The sequence below is a fragment of the Pteropus alecto genome, unplaced genomic scaffold (genome assembly GCF_000325575.1).
Source record: "Pteropus alecto unplaced genomic scaffold, ASM32557v1 scaffold94, whole genome shotgun sequence".
In the NCBI taxonomy this organism is placed as follows: domain Eukaryota; kingdom Metazoa; phylum Chordata; class Mammalia; order Chiroptera; family Pteropodidae; genus Pteropus; species Pteropus alecto.
In genome coordinates this window covers 12,879,361-12,898,063 of record NW_006437736.1, presented here as the reverse complement: position 1 = coordinate 12,898,063, position 18,703 = coordinate 12,879,361, and the positions used below count along the sequence as shown (strand labels likewise).

Here is an 18,703-nt window from a genome sequence, read left to right as displayed (position 1 = left end):
TTCCTAGAGCTCAGGTAGACCCCAAACCGGGAACCAGGGATTGGCACTTGGCCCTTATCCTCCCAGCCAGCTGAGCCCTGCTTTCATCCCTGAAAATTGCTCAAAGGCCTCCCGGGAGACCAGGGAGGAGGGTAAGGAGGGTCATGAGGAGGGCTGGGGCTTCTGGAAGATATCCAGTTACCCTACTTCTCATGAGGGCTATACCCCAACTATCTCAGAGAGAGGAATGTCCAACTCTGCAAAAACCATCCATTTGGTGGAAATCTATCAACCAGTTTCAGGGGGTCTTTGTGAGCCAGATTTTAGAATGTGGGTGGGAATCTCAGGCCAGCCAGAAGTTATAAATAGATTCAGAAACCCCCACCCCCACATCCATTTTTGTAGGCTGACCAATGAGAAACGGTACCTTGCCCCAGGGGCAAATTCCTGAACCCACTCCTTTGGATCAGTTCAGGCTCTTGACGCCTCCATCCCTCCTCCAGGGACAGCCGCAGGGCACCCACGCCAGGCTGGGAAAGATCAGGGCCGGGCCGAACAATCTTGCACTTTATACATCAGCCGGTTCGTTCTTTGTTCACTCTAGTCCTAGGAATGCCCCCCTCCCTTCTCCTTTGTCAGCTGTTGGGGAATAAACACAATAGCTAAGCTTCAGATCTCTGCTACGGCTTTTTCTCCTCGCCACCCCACCCGTGTCTGTCACTGGGGAGATGTGCTTCTTTTCTCGCCCCCCCCTTCTCTTGGCTTGGCATCTCCAGGGAAGAGGCCTGGCCTTCTTTAATGAACTGAAAATGTGATTAAGATGGGCCACAAGCGGGTCTGTCTGCACAGCCACCAAGGGAGGGTGAGGTCATGGATTGATGTAGCTGGGGCCGGAGCTCTCTCTCTGGCTTCTGGCACCACAGACAAAAGATAAAGCAAGACAGAAGGAGCTGATGCCGGGCATTGGAGCCAGGGAGATGCTGGAAGTGTGCAAATTAGCTGACCATCCTTTTGTCTCCTTGCCAGAATGGTTTAGCAGAGAGCTGAGGAGAAGCCATTTTTGAGTTGTTTGGCTAATCCTGACAATGATAATAGTTATAAGCACTTGATTGCCTTCCTGTGTTATCTCATATAATTTTATTTTGCAGCAACCATCTAAGGTAGGTGTTGGTATTTATGTTAGGAGTAGGTTCTGCTGTGAGTGACAGAACACCGAAAGGAACAGTGCTTTATACAATGTAGAAGTTTATTTCTCTCTCATTGTAAAGAAGCTCGAAATGGGATGTCCAGGGCCAGTGCAGGACCCCATCCATGGCGCTGGGATCCAGGGTTCTTCTGTCTCATTTCTCTGTTGTCATCAGCATGGGGTCTCTACTTCATGGTCCAAGATGGCAGCTCAAACCTCAGGCATCACAACCACATTCCTGCAGTAGGAAGAGAAGGGACGAAGAAAGAAGCACCCTCTTCCTTTAAGGACACTTCCCAGAAGTTACCCACGACCTTTCTGCTTATATCCTATTGGGCAAAACTTAGTCATATGGCTACTTCCGGCTGTAAGGGAGGCTGAGAAAGGGAATCTTTATCCCCAGTGGCTACGTGTCCAGGGGAAATGGAAAACTGAAGGTTCTGTGACTAAGAAGGGAGGACTAGATCCTGCACGACTTTCAATCTCTTTCATACTCTCCCTCTTTAATGGGTGAGAAAACAGAGGTAGCTGCAGAGAGGGGAGATCATTTTCCTAAAGTCACACATTTTGAAAGTGAGACGGTTGGGACTTCAGCCCAACCAGGCTTCTAAAGCCTGCACTACATCCACTGCCTGCTAATCTGATCGTTTGGAACAAGGTGAGGAAGGGCAGGTGCATCATTGGGGGCATGAAAGGCCATGTAAATCGTGGTTTGGTGACTGGACTGTGGACGAAATCAGGGTTTGAGTCCTGCTCGGTCATTCCTTCACTAATCCAGCAGTTTGCAAACAGTTTAATTTCAGGACCCTTCCACACTCTTCAGAATGATCGATGCCAAAATGAGGATGCCAAAGGGATTTTCTTTATGTGGGTTATGTCTACTGATGTTTACTATATTAGATATTAAAATGGAGCGGTTTAAAATGTTAATTCATTTTAAAAATAATAAACACGTTATATTTAACATGAATAACATCTTTTTAATGAAAGCAACTATAAATTCCAAACTAAAAATGTTTAGGGAGAAGAATGGCATTGTTTCACAGTTTTGCAAATCTCTTCACTGTCTGGCTGAAGAGAAATCCGCTGGATTCTCATAGCCACTTCTGCAATCGGTCTGCTGTGATATCATACATCATATACCCTTTGGAAAATTCCACTGTGCATTTGCAAAAGAATGAGAGCACAAAGGGCAAATAACATCTTAGTATTAGTATGAAAATGGTTTTGACCTCTTGGATCCCTGAAAGGATCTCAAGAGTCTCTAGGGGGTCCCTGGACCACAGCTTTTGAATTGCTGACCTAGTAAATTCTTTACTCTTTCATGCCTCAGTTTCCAAATTTGAAAGATTGCATTTATCTCACCTTTCTCTGAAGAGGTTTGAATTCTTCAAAGGTGTCTACAGGCCTCTGAAAGGTCAGTTTGTGGGAGTGGGTGATGAGGTGGTCTCTGAAACAACTCTGCTCAGGAAACCATCAGTAAGTAATGTAGGGGATGCGGAGTCAGGAAGGGTGAACTAGAGAAGTCAGCTGAGGTCAGATCCTGGAAGGCCTGGCCTTGCTGCCTTCCTAGTGAACCAGAACTTGGTCCTCTAATCTGGGGTGAGGCATAGTTAGATTTGCCTTTTATATTGACCTGGACTTACTGCTGGAGACCTAGAGGCCACACTGCCAATGTCTGTTGAGTGAAGGTTTGGTCACCTCCTACCTGCTGTTATTTTTACCCAAGGTCTGAGAAGACATGATGTTAGCTCCAACTTGTACTTATTTCTGCGGAGACGGTTTGTCTCAGGAACTGGCCTGGGGGGGGCGGGGCGGGGGAGGCAGGGCTTCTTTTGGTGGAATGGAGAAGCCTGGGAGGACCAGGGATAGCAAGCTAGATGTGACACTATGCTGCAGCTGTGGGGTCTGAGAGTCCTGCCCAGCCTTCAGACCGTTCACTCTAGTAGGCCAAGTGCAGGTCGGGCCTGAAGAGGAAGACTGGAGGGCAAGATGAGGAGACAGACTTTTTCTTTGGTCTCTGCCAAGAAGGACTCCTACTTAAATTTCAGGTGTAAATGGTGGAGGCCAAAGGAATTGTTCTAAGAAGGGAGGTGGCTGTTTCTACAGAAATCCACTCCCATCCTGCAGACAAATAATCAGAAAACACCCTTCTTGCTAAGGCTTTCTGTAAACCATTTAATACCTCAAGGGACCTCCCAGGGAATGTGCTAGAGTACTGTTCCCACTTGTCCTCTGAGCAGGAACAAAACAGACTGGGGCCAGCTAGCTGGAGACAGGCCATGCTGGACTCTGCCCACTGTCGCTCTGACAGGGGAGGGGATGCTGGGCTCCTGGCTCTCTTCTTTCTTCTTTGTACTGTGTCCTGCTGGTGAGAGACCTAGGTGCCTGATCGCTGTGCCTGTGGGGTCGTCCTGTGGTGCAGGGATGGCTCCAAGCCACTATCCTACAGCCCAGATGATGGCAGCAATCACTGAAAAAACCCACGGAAGTGCTTTTTCTGGGATTTTCTCTGATTCCAGATTGTGGATGGGGAAGAGGTAGGCAAGAGCTGAGCACCTGGCCCTTTCAGGGATGCCCTTGGCTACCCTTTAAGAGTCCAGCAACCCTGCTTTCTGAGTGGCAGGTGGTGTGGCAGATGGAAAGGACTAGACACAGGCCTCAGTCTTCTCCTCAGGAGATTCTCAGACCGTGCTTTTTCTGGGGTTTTCTCTGATTCCAGATTGTGGATGGGGAAGAGGTAGGCAAGAGCTGAGCACCTGGCCCTTTCAGGGATGCCCTTGGCTACCCTTTAAGAGTCCAGCAACCCTGCTTTCTGAGTGGCGGGTGGTGTGGCAGATGGAAAGGACTAGACATAGGCCTCAGTCTCCTCCTTAGGAGATTCTCAGACCTGCTTAGTGAATCAATAATGTTGCCACAGCAACCATTTATCCCAAAGGTGGAAAGAGGGGGAAAGGGACAAAGGTATCCCTCTGTCCTGCTGATGACCTGATTACTATTCTTGAGGATAAGCCTAATGGTAAGAAGGACAGTGAAAGGGATCTCTCTGGTGACCAGGATATCAATGATGATGATGATGATGATGATGATGATGATGATGATGATGATATGGGGTCACCAATTATTAAACTAAAACTTTAGATGCGTTATTCCATTCAATCTTAACCTCAGTCTTTTCACATAGGCACTATTATCATTATTCCCATTTCCAGAGGAGATGGGATTAAGTAAACAGCCCAAGATCACACTGCTAGCACAGGAAAGAGCTGTGAAGTCATAACAAGTCCAGGGCAGGACTCTTCCTGGCATTGTCTTCAGAAACCTCAGTTTCCCCTGTGTGAAATGCTCAGAGTAGCAAATAAAAGGAAGCATGTCATCTTCTGAGACCTTGGAGGTCATGGGGCCCATGTAAACGGTCCTCATCCGTTGCTGGCTTGCTCGCTCCAGGCCCCGTGTGTCTTCACACCACCCACGAGGCAGTCTTCTTGTTATGTCCTCATTTTACTCAGGACACTTCTCCAGTGAGGTGAGGGTGCGCCTCAGTTCCTACCACCAGGAAGTAGCAGAGTTGGGCTTCAGCCTATGCTTTTTCTCAGCCACACAGTGGGCGCAGACTCTAACCTGCAGGGAATAAGTCAGAAGGGTGGGGTCCTGGAGGCAGTACAGCCGTCAGCAGCTGACCCCCACATGCGGAGCTGCGAATCGTCCTCACTTGCAAGTCTGTAGCTGCAGCCCTGCATTTCAGCAGCCTATATGGCTGCAACTTTAATAATGTGCAAAGGGAACCCAGTCATGCCCAACTGCTTGGGCCATCTGGGCCCTGGGCCTCCCCTGAGTCCTCTTCCCCACCAGGGCCTGCTGCGAGCAGGGCGCATCTGTGAAATTCTGCCCTACCTGCCTGGTTCTGGTGGCAGACTCTGTACAGGCCCGGTGGGGGGGCAGGGCCCCAGCTCAGGAGCACTGTAGGCAGGACACAGATTTCTCTAGGACCACAGCATATCCTTGTCCCAGGAGCTGCGGGGTGGTTTTTGGGGATGCTCAGCAATACTGGGCCAGATTTCTATTCCCCTATGCTCTCCATGGTGCCACAAAAGATGAGGCCTTGGGCCTGGCTCCTGGCTCTTGGTTTATTCAGGCTTGCTCTGGCCGCCAGTTTGTACAGTTTGAGCATACTGGATTTGCTCTGGTTTACCCTTCAGGGCTCAGCCCTTCTGTTTAGATACTCTTGTACTTCTTTCTTCTCAGCTGGAGTCCTTCCAGTTAGAGAGCATGCGTCTGCATAAAAGAAATTATGCACTCAGTGAGTGTCCATTTCTAGCAACAATACTATATAGCGTCAAATCAAAGACATCGTTGATTCTAAGACATGTCTTGTTCCATGTATATCACTCAGAAAGAAAAAGCTGCCAATTTAAGTGTGATTTCAGTTGTTAGCCGCACTCCACTTTCAGAGATGTCAAACTGTAAGAAAGATGTAGATTTAGAATCATTAAAACACAGAATGCAGAGACGTTTACAAATATAACATATAGGAGTGTTTACACTAATATGCTACAGTTCCAAGCCTGCTTTGTGTTGTTGGGTTGAGGGTATCAGCAAGTCGATAAAACCCGGTAATACCCCATGCCTGTCAGAGTGTCTCTGGTATAGTTCATAGAATCCTAGCATGTTTTTGCTGATGGAAACTGGTCCTGTCTGGTCCCAGGAATCACTGTTTGAAAAAAGGTATTGCTGAACTCCATCCTCATCATACTGAATTTTAATCTCTGGGGGAAAGGCCCAGGAATGTCTACTTTATAAAACTCCTTGTCCCGCCTTCTCACTTATAGTGTAGAAGACCAAAGTCAGGGAGGACAGGTGACTAGGTCAGTGCAAAGCAGAAGCTGAGCCGCTCTCTTGGACTCTGAGGCCACATGGCCTCCTGTGGGGTTCCACGTGAACTCCAAGTTCAGTGCTCTTTTCACTATTCTTTCTCTCTTTTTCCCTTCAGAGGACACTGCCTGCCACCACCATTCAAGGGCTTTGGACTCTGCAGTTCCAGGACTCTGTAGCCTTGCTACACGTCACGTTGCATAAGTCCAATATCTTTCCTCTTTCCTGATTGAAAGACTGTTTAATTTGATAACTGCTGATAGGCACCTATGAGGTGCCAGACACTTGTCTCAGTGTGAGGGAACTTCCTTGATTTTTAGAGCAGGACTAGGTCTCCACAGAGCCCCACTCAGGGGGACAGTAAGTGAAAACATTGAAGAGCCAGGGCCGCACGCTGCTGCTCTCACTGAGGTGGCATCTTGTTCCTGCAGGGCCTGTGGGAGCAGTGCCAGCTTTTGAAGAGTGCCTCAGTGTTCGCCCGCTGCCACCCTCTGGTGGACCCCGAGCCTTTTGTGGCCCTGTGTGAAACGACTCTGTGTACGTGTGCCCAGGGCATGAGGTGCCCGTGTGCTGCCCTCCTGGAGTACGCTCGGGCCTGTGCCCATCAGGGCATGGTGTTGTATGGCTGGACCGTGCACAGCGAATGCCGTAAGTCACCGCCCGCCTTCCTCAGCTGGGGAGGTGCTCTGGGCCTAGGGAAGAGCCGTGTCTGTCCTGGGATGTCCCTCGAGAAGCTCTCAGTCTGTGTCATGATCGTGTGCCTTTACCACCCCCAGCCAACCAGCGCTTGCAAAGTCGCCACATTCCTGGACCCAGTTCCTGCATGGCCCTTGCCCTTTGCCACCTGGTCATAGAGTGCTGGTCACAGAAGGAGTCCCCTCTTTCAAAGCCTGTGGCAAAGCTTGAAAGACCTTCCCCAGGTCCCCGTGGTCATTTTTCCTGCCTCTCTTCTCACGTCATGCCTCCCCTGGTTCCCCACGACTCCCTCAGGAAATCCATCCCCTGGACACAAAAACGTTCTCTGCCTCCACCCAGAATCTCAGCAGTGTGACAACTTCAGTTAATATCCTTGCCGACTGCCTGTCTGAATTGATGAGGAGGAGGGACCATGGAGATCCCGGCAGGCTTTTATTAAGTTCCTCCCTTTCATTAAATCAGCCTTCTTTCCTCCAGGCCCAATGCTCGCCCTTCCCTCCGCTTCACCTCATGGTGCCTGTGGTTTTGATCTAATCTCATTGGGTTCCTAGTCATTATCATTGTCACCCCAAATTATCATGATTAAGTAAGAGCTTGTCCGTCACTTTGAAAGAAGCCTCCTCTCTCTCCAGACTTTCCACGGATCAAAGCCGTGCAGATGGACAGCCAGTCTGCAGTAATCACACAGATCACATGGACTGATAGAGATGGAGCTGGCCAAATATTTACACTATGCACACGTTTTTTAGTTTGTGTTTTTCCAGCTTATAAGTGAGAGCTTTTCATCTTTGCTGTGGGGTGTGAGAAAGGTGGCTATTAGCTGCTGGGTTCTCTGTGAGGTGGAGGGACTGTTTTTTTGTTTGTTTGTTTGTTTGTTTGTTTGTTTGTTTGTTTTAGGTCTTTGGCAGTAGGGCAGGGAGACACCTGATATACATTGGAGGAGAATGGGTTTGGGGCAATTGTTTAGTGTCATGAAACTCAGATAAGAGTTCTGGTCCTTCAGTTGGCTTGAGCATCTGTCAGTCACAGGGTTGGAGAGAGAGGAGAACCAGCCCTTGCCCGCAAGGAGCTGGGTCCAGTGGGGAGGGCAGACGCTTAGGTGAGAAGCTCCTGTAGCACAGTGGACATAAATATGGAAGGAATGTCACTCATGCGGGTGAGGTGGGCATCAATGGTGTGTGCCCTGTGCTGGGTGTGGCATTTGATTGGGGCCAGTTTCATGAGGAAGAGAGCCCATCAGAGGAGAATGCAATGAAGACATCGTTTAGTCCTTGCTTGGCCCCAGGAGGCCGTTCGTTTTCAGCCTAGAGAAGTTTGGTATCACCCTGAGAGGGTTTTAGCTGAAAAGGACAGAGCATAGGGGGGAAAAAAAGCCAATTGTTCATAGAGAACAGATGACCAAGAAGAAGGGGTGGTGATCCCAGGTGACTCTGCTGGGTCTCAGCCAGGCCTTACAAGATGGAAAATATTCTTTCAGGAGAGAGGTGGTTGGGTGAGACAGCCTTGGAAGGGACATTGGCCACTGGGTACCACTGGGGTGGAGATGGCACCTGGGGCCTTGAAAACAGAAAGCAGCAGACCAAGGAGGCATGGCTTGTGAGATGCTACACAGAGGTAACTGCTCTGGGTAGACTTCTGAGCTTTCTGTTTCAGGACCGGCGTGCCCTGCTGGCATGGAGTACAAAGAGTGTGTGTCTCCTTGCACCAGAAACTGCCAGAGCCTTCACATCAATGAAGTATGTCAGGAGCAATGTGTGGATGGCTGCAGCTGCCCTGGTAATAAATTTCTCACTTTATTTACTAATCCAAGACCTTGCCAGTACTCTTGGCTTGGGGGAGCCAGATGAAGGCCACTTGTGTTTGTTTCCCCTTTGCTGAAATCAGAGGCTTTTTATTTATTTTTTAAGAGTCTTCATACAGAGTGGTCAGGATGGAGCTGGTATTTATTTTTAATTCATGTTTTCCCGTTGTACTGTATTCGTGAAAGCATGTGTGTCTAGGAAATAGAAGAAGGGTCTGGGCGCCAACGGTGACTTTGTTGGGGAGCATGTGACCCGATCTGAGCAGCGGTTTTGTTTCCTCAGTAAAGGGTCAGAGAACTGGTCTGGGGGAAAGATATTTTAAAATGTTTCCTGGGTTTGTCATGTGAGCTCAACTGAAAAAGAGCTTTGCGCTAGAAAGGAAAGACTGTGTGAGCTTCGGTGAGAAACCCTGTGTTATTATTAAGAGTGAGTCCTCTGTGCCTTGACTAATGACTTCCCTATGGGAAGACCTCAAGCAAAACTCTTGTCTCGATTTTTTCATCTGTAGAATGGAGATGAATTATCTTCCTCTCCCTCTCATTACGTTAATGGGGAAGGTAAACACCACATTCTTTGAGCTTCCTGGATGGAGCCCTCGCCCTAGACTCATGACTTCCCTACTGAAAGACCTCGAACAGAACTCTCCCCCCATTTTTTCATCAATAGAGTAGAGATTAACAGCTGCCTCCCTCATATTGAGCTAATGTGAAAGGTTAACATCACAGAACGAGTTCTTTGAGCTTCCGGGAAGAAGCCCTAAGTTGATGATCACCCATGGGGATTCTGTGGTTGTGGGTCGAGTAATGATGATGACAAGGCTGAGTCTGTGCCTCGATGCCCTTGAACCCAGAAGGACAGCTCCTTGACGAAGGCCGCTGTGTGGAAAGTACCGAGTGTTCCTGTGTGCATTCTGGGAAGCGGTACCCTCCAGGCGCCTCCCTCTCGCGAGACTGCAACACCTGGTAATTGGGGCTGCGCGGTGTGGTCTGGGAGGGCTGCCTAGGGGCTGTTGAGGTAAAGCTGGGGCAGTAGGGGCAGTGGCAGATGGAACAGGACCTGGCCTGGGCTGAGAGAAAAGAGGTTGAGATGAGAGGGTGGTTTGGGGAAGGGTGTGGAAGTCAATGATGGGGAACAAAGATCACATGATACATAAGCTCGGAGGAGGCAGGGTGAAGGAGGGAAGAGACTCTTTATATGCAAACAATGTATCTGGCGTTCCCTGCAAACTAGGCTTTCATAATAGACTGTATCCCTGAAGAGGGACTCTATAAGAGTCGAAGCCACAGACAATTCTTCTCTCCTTGAGATCATTTGTCTACTAGGTGGAAGGAGGCAGCAGTGCCCATAGAAACGCACGCAGGCCTGCCCTTCATGGCTCTCTGCAGTCAGCCAGGCACACCCTGGACCGCTGTCTCTGTTTAGCTCAAATCGTTTCCTCAAGGAGCTCCACCGGATGTTTCCTCTGGCTAACTTCACTTGTCCCCAGCACACGGGGAAAATAACTCCTTGTTTCATTTCATCGCCGGGCCTCTTCCCTTTGCTGGCTTTCCCTGCTGGCTCCAAGGGCCACCCAATATGGTTCTGGGTGTTACCTCTTTCAACAACTCTCCTTTCCTCTCTTCCACCAGCTATGTGTGCGTGCGCATGTGTGTGTGCACATGCAAGGCAGGTCAGGGATGGTGCCTAGGTAAGGGCATCGGATCTTCTAGCTTTTGTTTTGTCTATCTCTCTGTCAGGGTCTCCTCCCCTTGGCACTATCTCCGAGATGCCTCTGTGTCCAAAGCCCTTCCTGTATACCTTAACTTCATAAAGACCCCTCTAGCGTCAGCTCCTCTCTTCTCCCAGATCCCTTCCTTTGGAGGCTGTGGTATCTGTGGGGAGCTCTAAATCTGTTCACGTACCTTGTGTTTGCAGAACTGCCCATGACCTGTGCTTCTCTCCCCAACAGCATTTGCCGAAATAGCCTGTGGATCTGCAGCAATGAAGAATGCCCAGGTAGGCAACCCTCTGCTCTTACCCTGCCTTCTCTGAAAGGAGCAGTGTGCCCCCTCTTGCTAGGCTGAGAGGGCCACACATCCAGGCAGGGGGAAGGCAGCCTCTTGCACAAACTGGATGCAACCCCTGACCACAGGTCCGGTTGCAGATACCAACTGTGCTAACCCACTCATGAGCCAGCAGAGGGAAGCCCTGTAGTAGCTGAAAGGGAAGAACACACTAAGGTTTTATTGTCCTTTTCTCACCACCTGTTTGCTCAAAGGATTAAGGGTAAATGAACTATAAAAACTGTAAGGTCATGATCGACCCAACAATGATGATGAAAATTCTTCAGAGAATTAGGAGGAAGAAGGGCCTGGTAATTGTTTAAGCTTGAAGTGAGAATCTCTGGAATTTTCTGGAATGCCTGATATGAAGGTCTTGGCATAGTCCAAGAGCTAGAAAAATCAGGCCACCAAATCATTCCTCTTACCCTGTCCCCACTGTGGAAAATCTATTTAGGAAAACTTGTCTAATAATCTCTGTCCTTTGCTTCTCCTCTGTTTAGCCCTAAACTCTATTCTATTTACTGTAAACTTCGCCCATTAGCAGCTCCCTTCTGCCTCATCTCTCAAGGAACTTAGTTCTTCTCCTGATGACTTTTTCCCTTTGTGGTTACTCATGTGATGTTTGCTATGTGTTAGGCACTATGCTAAACTCTTTACATGTATTACCTCCTCACAACAACCTATGAGGCAGGTACAATTTATACTCATTTTACAAAAGAGGAAACAGACCCAGAGAGGTTAAATAACTTGCCCTGGGTCACACAGCAGCTCAGCAACAGAGACAGGACTCAAATTCACAATTGCCTGACTTCTGCTTTTGACCTTCTGTTGCTCCTAGTTACTCCTAGTCCTTGATTCATTCATTTGCAGGAGGATCCTTGCCATCCCTCATGAGCTCAGAAGGGGCCCCACATTTAGTTAAAGACCAGTTCAGCCTCAGCCCACATGGTAGATACTACTTTGTGGGTTCCCGTGTTTGTAGAGTGCAATAAAAAATTGCAAGACGAACAGCCAGATAAGAGGCTTCCTTCCCTGTGGCCCCAAGAGGTCACATTGGCTTTGGTGGGCTAGTAGGGGGTTGAGCTTGAATACCTGGGATCATATTTGGGGTCTATGGATTTAGGGTCACTTAGAACCTTACTCAGTACCTGCTATACTGGGGAAATTCTGGAACTAGATGGAAAATGAGCACTAGCGTTAGGTCAATCAATGTGGCCCAGGGATGGCCAACCAGTTTGCCTTCTGTGCAATTCTTGAAGGAAGTACGAAGGACAAAAGATTGCTCTTGTAAGTGGAAAGGAAGCAGCATAGCACTAGAGCTGGGGGCACGGGCTGTGGACCCAGACAGCCTGGCTGAAATTCCATTTCCACCACTCCCTGGCTGGATGACTTTTGGCAAACTGCTTAATCATTTGTAGCCTCAGCTTCCTAATCTGTAAAATAGGGATATAACAGCAGCAGCTTCATCCCAGGGAAGCTGTTGTGACTTGCCACACAGCAAACACTCAATAAATGTTCACTGTTTTCATTTTCACAGCCACAGCTATTTCATCAAGCAAGGTCAGGTCCATGCCCAAAGGAGCCTGGAATGGAGAGGGGTGGTGTGAGAGAGGGTGTGGCGGGGCGGGCTAGGCTGGAGCGTGAGACAGAGCCAAGCCTACCTTGGGCTTGGCAGTGTGGGAAGCCTGTGGACATGCCTGGTCTGGAGGGGAAGGGTAGGGTCTTGGTACACTTGTTACTCATTTGGTTTGGGGTAATTTCTAATGCATTCTAGCATAGCCCTGTCATTCAACCTTGGGATTCAAGCTGCCTGTTTTGAAAGCCTCCAGGAAGGAAGATAAACTTCCTTCTCGGCTAACAAAAACGGGGAGTAAAGCAGGGCTGATGCCTCTCCAGTAAGAACAAGCATTTCTAGGCACCATGGAGTCTCCTGTGGCCTGCCCCAGCCCAGGTTGGGGTGACTGGGCTCACGCCTCCGTCAGGCCAGGCCAGCACATCACCATTCATAGCCAAAGCTTTCCTCTGCTCAGTCTCCAAATCCAGACCCAGCTGCCCACATGTGCCCTGGGCCAGAATGACATCAGGCTTGGCCTTCACAAAATCAGGCTTTATGAGAAACTGCAGGAGCTGACCCATGAGGCAGTTTTGGGTGCTGTCAAGTGCATTGGGCTTTGGAGCCAGACAGCTGCCCATGTGAAAATCCTTGTCTTAATCCTTTGAGGCCTTGGGCGAATTTTTCTCTGTGCTTTAGTTTCTGCATTTGCAAACTAGGAATAAAAATGACCAGCTCAGGGGAGTAGTAAATGAGATGGTACCCACAGAGCACTTTGAAATGCACCTTGCACATTTGGTCGGGATTATGTGATTGTGATTTAGAGGCAGGCTTTGGTGAATATTTACAACGGGAGGAAGTCTGAGTTGCTTTGCTAAAGGTCTGTGGGCTGGTATTTCTGAAGCTGTCTGGAAAAGAATGGAAGCAAATGAGCTGAGCAGAGCAGCCCATGGAGGCTCCCTTATTGCAAACAAAAGGGTTTGTTTAGAAGAGGTAATGTGTTTCATCAGATGAGATTTTTTTTTTTTTTTTTTTAAATGAGGGAACATCTTTATTCACATAGTGAATCTGCTTTAACTTTTGGATGTTCTACTTTTTATTGCTCTTGTAAGAATCACCTGCTTTTTACTCAGTCACCAAGCTTTTATCGCCCACCTTCTCTGTCTGGTGGTGGGCCAGCTGTTTGCTGATGGCTGCCTTTTGCTGACTGACCAATTGACTGGGAATGTCTTGGGTGGGCCCCTGGTAGAGGATGGGTGAATGTTGCCATGTGGCCCATTGTTCTGGCTGATGTTCCAGCTCCCAGGGCCAACTGCTACCTAGCAGCTGACCCGTCCAGGTCCCTGGGTTTCCTGTGCGTGCAGCTCTATCCCTCAATTGTACCAAGGAGATAAGCTAAATGAAATAATTAGAGTTCTGATTCCTGAGACATTTTGGAACACAAATCAGTAGGGACCAGAGCAGGAAATCAGATCAGAGGATTAGATTCTAGCCCTGAAAGTTTTGCTTTCGAATGTTTGCACATTTTTTCATTGACCCTCTTTTCCTGGGCATTGTTGAAGATAACGGAAGTCCAATTTCTTACTCAGATAAGAGTGCTCTTGAGAAAACACAGAAAGTTGGGGGAAAAATTTTACTGCAACAGGGTCAAGACTTTTGACATGAAAGACCATATCACTGTTTGTAGAATTACGGTGGTTTCTGAGAAATAGCCGTTTAAAAAAGGCTTTCCCGTGGCATCCGTGGATTTGGGATTCCAGCATATTCACGATCACCTGGCCCCTTCCTCATTGCCTGTTCTGCTCTGACTTCCAAGAACAGTGATCTCTCACTCTCGCCCCCTCAAGGGCAATGCGGTGGGAAGGAATAATCTCTTTACTTCTATTCACAGCACTTCCGACACCAACTGTGTGTGACTTTCTGGACACCAACTTAGTGTCCTACGATTCAATTCAGTTCTGACACTAACTATTCCGAGTGTGCGCAGACCCCGCAGGTTAAAGACTCGGTCCCACAGGACTGCTAGTACAAGCACAGGGTCCTCAGCGGACCCACTTCTGTCTGATTTGGCTGCACCTTGGGAGTTCTCACAATGCCCTCCTCAAGTTCGGTAATTTCCAGAATGGCTGGCAGAACTCAGGCAAACACTTGACTTACTGTTGCCAGTTTATTACAAAGGACACTATAAAGGATACAGAGTAGCAGCCAGAAGCAGAGCTATCTAGGGCGAGGTCCAGAAGGGTCCTGAGGGCAGGGGCTTCTGTCTCTGTGGGGTTGGGGCGTGTCACCTTCCTGCATATAGATTTGTTCACCAACCTGGAAGTACTCCAGACTCTGTTGCTTTAGGGTTTTTCTGAAGGTTTTATTATGTAGGCATGCCTGATTAGTAAATCAATCTCCAGCCCCTTTCCCCTCTCAGAGGCTGGGGGTGGGGTTGAAAGTTCCAACCCTCTATAATCATGCTTTGGTCTCTGAAGCTCTGTAGGGACCCACTAAAGGTGGCTTCATTAGAACAAAAGATGCTCCTATCACCTAGGCTATTCCAAGAGTTTTAGAAGCTCTGTGTCAGGAACCAGAGACAAAGACCAAATATATATTTCTTATTATAGAAGGTGATGCTGTTGAGCATGGTTTTGGGCCTCCCTACTTTCTCCTAAGTTCTTCTGGGCTGAGTGTGCCCTTCTGACCTGTGCTGTCCTAGAAGGGGTCAGCTGCCCTGGGGACTAGGTAGAGGGACACTTATCATAACCTGGGCTATGCACCCTGACCTCTTTCTCCAACACACACCAAAGGAGGGCCATCCCTGGGTCCAAAGCTTTGTGATCTGGCCCCTGACTGTGACTTTCAATGCAAATATGGGTATGAGGTGGCAGGCAGTGGGTGCCTGTGGACCTTGCCCTTGACAGATGGGCAGCTGGAATCTCCCTGTGACGTTTGGGGACCCCTTGACTGTGTGACAGGGCTCAGCACCAGCTTCTGGAGATGGGCCCAGGTGGGACTGGCTGTAGGACCCTCTTTGGGGAAACTTCAGGTTTAGACTAGATTAGTGAGATGGAGAACGAGTCTCTGCTGCTGGGAGGTCAGAGGTGTCTAGGTGGGGAATGAGGGCTCCCTACTTTGTGGAATGGCCATGATGTGTGTCTATATTTTACTATAGAACAGAAGGCAAAGATGAGAGGAAATACATAAAGGGAGGTAGAGAAGGACCCCAAATGCCTGCTTCAGCTTCAATGGATCCATTGTGGGCCTTGGAGATGGGGTTGCCCTAAGCTGGGGTGGGGCCAGTGTGGGGGGGTTACTGGAGACAACAGTAGAGACTCCTCTGCATGGATGCTTTCCAGGATGTGTGATCTCTGGTTCAAGGTGCATTGGGTCAGCAGCTCGAGGCTTAGGGGAGGATGGAGTAGCTGTTGGGTGGGGGTGGGGGCATGTGTGAATTGAAGGCTCTGAGTTGTAGGGTGATGAAGGGGAGTTCTTGTGCCCACCCAAAGATGTGTCAGCTTGGGCTGGGTTGCTGGCTCAGGCAGTGGTGAGATCATAAGCAAATGGCCTCCTGGCCCCCCACTGGTATGACTGAAGTCACAGCATGGACTTGCCCATGAGGTGGCCTTAGAGCTGCCTTTCAGCTGAAGGGGTGAGGATGAGGTTCTGGCTTCTGCACTGTGGTGCTGGAGAGGACCCCACCTCACCCCTCTCTCATCAGCCCTCCAGGTTGGCCTTTCTGCCCACTTGCCTTCAGGGACTCTCCTAGGTGGGGCCGTGTCCTGGAGCCCCTACAATGCCGTTGCAAAGAAGGACCTCTCCTGGGGCCGAGCACTCTGCAGTCTCTGGGCAATGGGCCCCAGTGGAGCCAGAACCCGTGGGAGCAGCTGTGGGGAGGAACTGGGAACCGTGGTGAATTAAGAGCCAGGAGCTGCAGGTTCTGGTCCCAGCTCTGCCACTGACTAAGTATGGCTCTGTCACTTCCCTTAGTTGCCCCCTTGATAAAATGGGATTGAAATGAATGATCAAACAGTGTTAGGAATGGGGCTTGACTTAGTTTCCTCGTAGAACTCATTTTTAGGTGCAGACTTCCATCTCGGCCACTCCACTCCTCCTGTTCTTCCCCCTTCCTCTGTGCCCTGCAGGAGAGTGTCTTGTCACAGGACAGTCCCACTTCAAGAGCTTTGATGACAGGTACTTCACCTTCAGTGGGGTCTGCCAGTACCTGTTGGCCCGGGACTGCGAAGACCACTCCTTCTCCATTGTCATAGAGACTGTGCAGGTGAGCTCTGCCAGGTGCTGCGTCAGGAGGCAGCTTGACGGGGGATGGGATGGGACGAGGTGGTCCATCTCCACTGAGCTGCTGTGTTCACGTGTATACTTCTCTCTCCAGAGAACAAGGCCAAGGTGAGGACAGACAGAGTGCATAGGGCTCCTCCTGAGGATCAAAGTCTCTGATTCACTTTGGAAGAATAAGCCCAAGGAACGAGACAAGCCAGGGGCTTGCTGTTCCTTATAAAAGGAACCAGACCAGGATGGGAAAGGGCATGGGAGCCACGCGAAGTCGGGCAGCGGGGAGAGCTGGGCATGGGGCCTTCTCATTGCACAACTCCAGGGGGCCCCATTGCAGAGATCAGCCTGTGGGAATGGATTCCATGTGAGAAGGCCAGAGGCTGCCTGTGGATGGGGTCTCTCTCTCTGAGTCAGTGGGTCCTGGGATGGCGGGGCGTGGTGACATTACTCTGCCTGCCCCTCTTGGCAGTGTGCTGATGACCCCGATGCTGTCTGCACCCGCTCAGTCACTGTCCGCCTGCCCAGCCCGCACAGCAACCTTGTGAAGCTGAAGCATGGGGGAGGGGTTGCCGTGGACGGCCAGGACATCCAGATCCCCCTCCTGCAAGGTGGGTCCCTCCTTCCCCAACAGGCTTGGCCGGCCCAGCTCACCCACAGCGCCCCAACCCTCGACAGTACTCACTGCCGCCTCTTCTATAGAAATGTGGGGGAATGCTGTCTTTGGAGGGCAGGCTGGGTATCCTTGGCATGCATTTCTGCAAGAAAGGAAGGCTTCCTGGAGAAAGAGGACAAGTGGAAGAAGATGGCCGGACACCGGAGATGAGGAAAATGCCCAGGCCTGGGAAAGAGCATGGAGGGGAAAGAGAACCAAGAGGATTTTCACTTGGCTTGAGCCAAAGGGGCGAGTTAAGGGTTGGGCATGGCAGTTCTGGTTTTACTTTGGGATGGGAAAGCATCAGAAGCTGATGCTGAGAGGTTGGGAGTATGTGGCTGGTGATGAGTCAGACCCCAGGATGTCATGGGACGAGCCAGGTGACTGACCCTGTGACCTGTGGGGAAAACCTACCTGTCCAGCGACTTTGACAGGCTGCAGAGTGCCATTTTGCACAGCATAATCTCAACCATCACTCTCAAAGCGGCTCTCAGACCCCTTTCCTCTTCTTCATGACTGCTGGCCACCCCATAGTCCATTATCCTGGCATTGCACACATTGGGTGAGCCTGGGCCAGTCCATGTGTGTTTAAGTTTGTGTACATCTCCCCTTGAGATGATACATTTCTCCAGGGCAGGAAGTATGCCTCCTACCTCATCTCCAGCAAGAACTGCTGTATCAGCTTTGTAGACAGCATTGTTCAGGCTCGAGGACTGACTAACTCAGCCTGGAAGTGTTGTACAGGGCATTGTCCCAAGCTAAGAATGCACAAGCCTCTTCCATCCTCTTGTGGCAGTATGGGGAATGGCAGGCTGCAGCCGGCTTCTAGGGGAACCTTATTTGCCGTATACCCATCCTGATCACCCTTCCTCCTGAGACCCCCTTAAGGTTCATGGACATCTCCATCTTTCCCACACCTGATTGCTTTCACTGGTACAGTGCCTTGTGAGACGCCCAATCTCTCTCCACGATACATCTGCCTGCCACCACTCTGCCCTCTCCCCATCTCAGCCTAAACCCTGCCCCTGCCTCGTTCTAGGTGACCTTCGCATCCAGCACACCATGATGGCCTCCGTGCGCCTCAGCTATGGGGAGGACCTGCAGGTGGACTGGGACGGCCGAGGGAGGCTGCTGGTGAAGGTAGGCCCCTCCTGAGCGCTGCCTCGCTGCAGCCTGGTCTTACAGAGTACCCCTTGTGCTCTGGGCAGAGCGGCCTTGTGTGTGGGAGGATTCCTTTCTCCCAGCGCCCATGCCTGCAGAGGGAGGAACAAGCCCCTCTTGTTTGTGAGAGACTGGTGCTGGCTGTCTGGGCTCCCCTTGTTTGCCCCAAGGGTTCTCAGGTCTGGGGCTCTGGCATCCCTGAGGCCTCTAGAGGAGGTGGATTCCTGAGGGGCTGGGAAGGCCAGATTTTCTGTTCAGCCTCCTGGCTGCGACAGGCCTGGGAGCAGGGGTGTCCCTGGGGTGTCCCTGGGGGCAGCACGGGAAGAGTCAGATTGGAACTCACAGCCCAGACTGCGTCGTGCACTTCTGGGGGATGAAACTGTCCCGCTGCCTGGTAAGGGTCACACTGGGAACCACCAGATCCCTTCCCTGGGCTCTGGGCCTCTGCCGTCTAGGGCCACTCCCCTCGTACTCTGTGGTCCTGGA

General features: G+C 50.2%; 1 protein-coding gene across 1 annotated transcript in view; it reads left to right on the top strand.

The window, feature by feature from the left end:
- VWF (von Willebrand factor) overlaps positions 1 to 18,703 on the top strand; it is a 121,109-nt gene that overhangs the window by 17,841 nt on the left and 84,565 nt on the right. Inside the window, 7 exon segments of the mRNA XM_025048649.1 lie at positions 6,469 to 6,685; positions 8,387 to 8,509; positions 9,386 to 9,497; positions 10,484 to 10,530; positions 16,257 to 16,393; positions 16,874 to 17,012; positions 18,096 to 18,196. Coding sequence (XP_024904417.1) covers positions 6,469 to 6,685; positions 8,387 to 8,509; positions 9,386 to 9,497; positions 10,484 to 10,530; positions 16,257 to 16,393; positions 16,874 to 17,012; positions 18,096 to 18,196 — 876 coding nt within the window.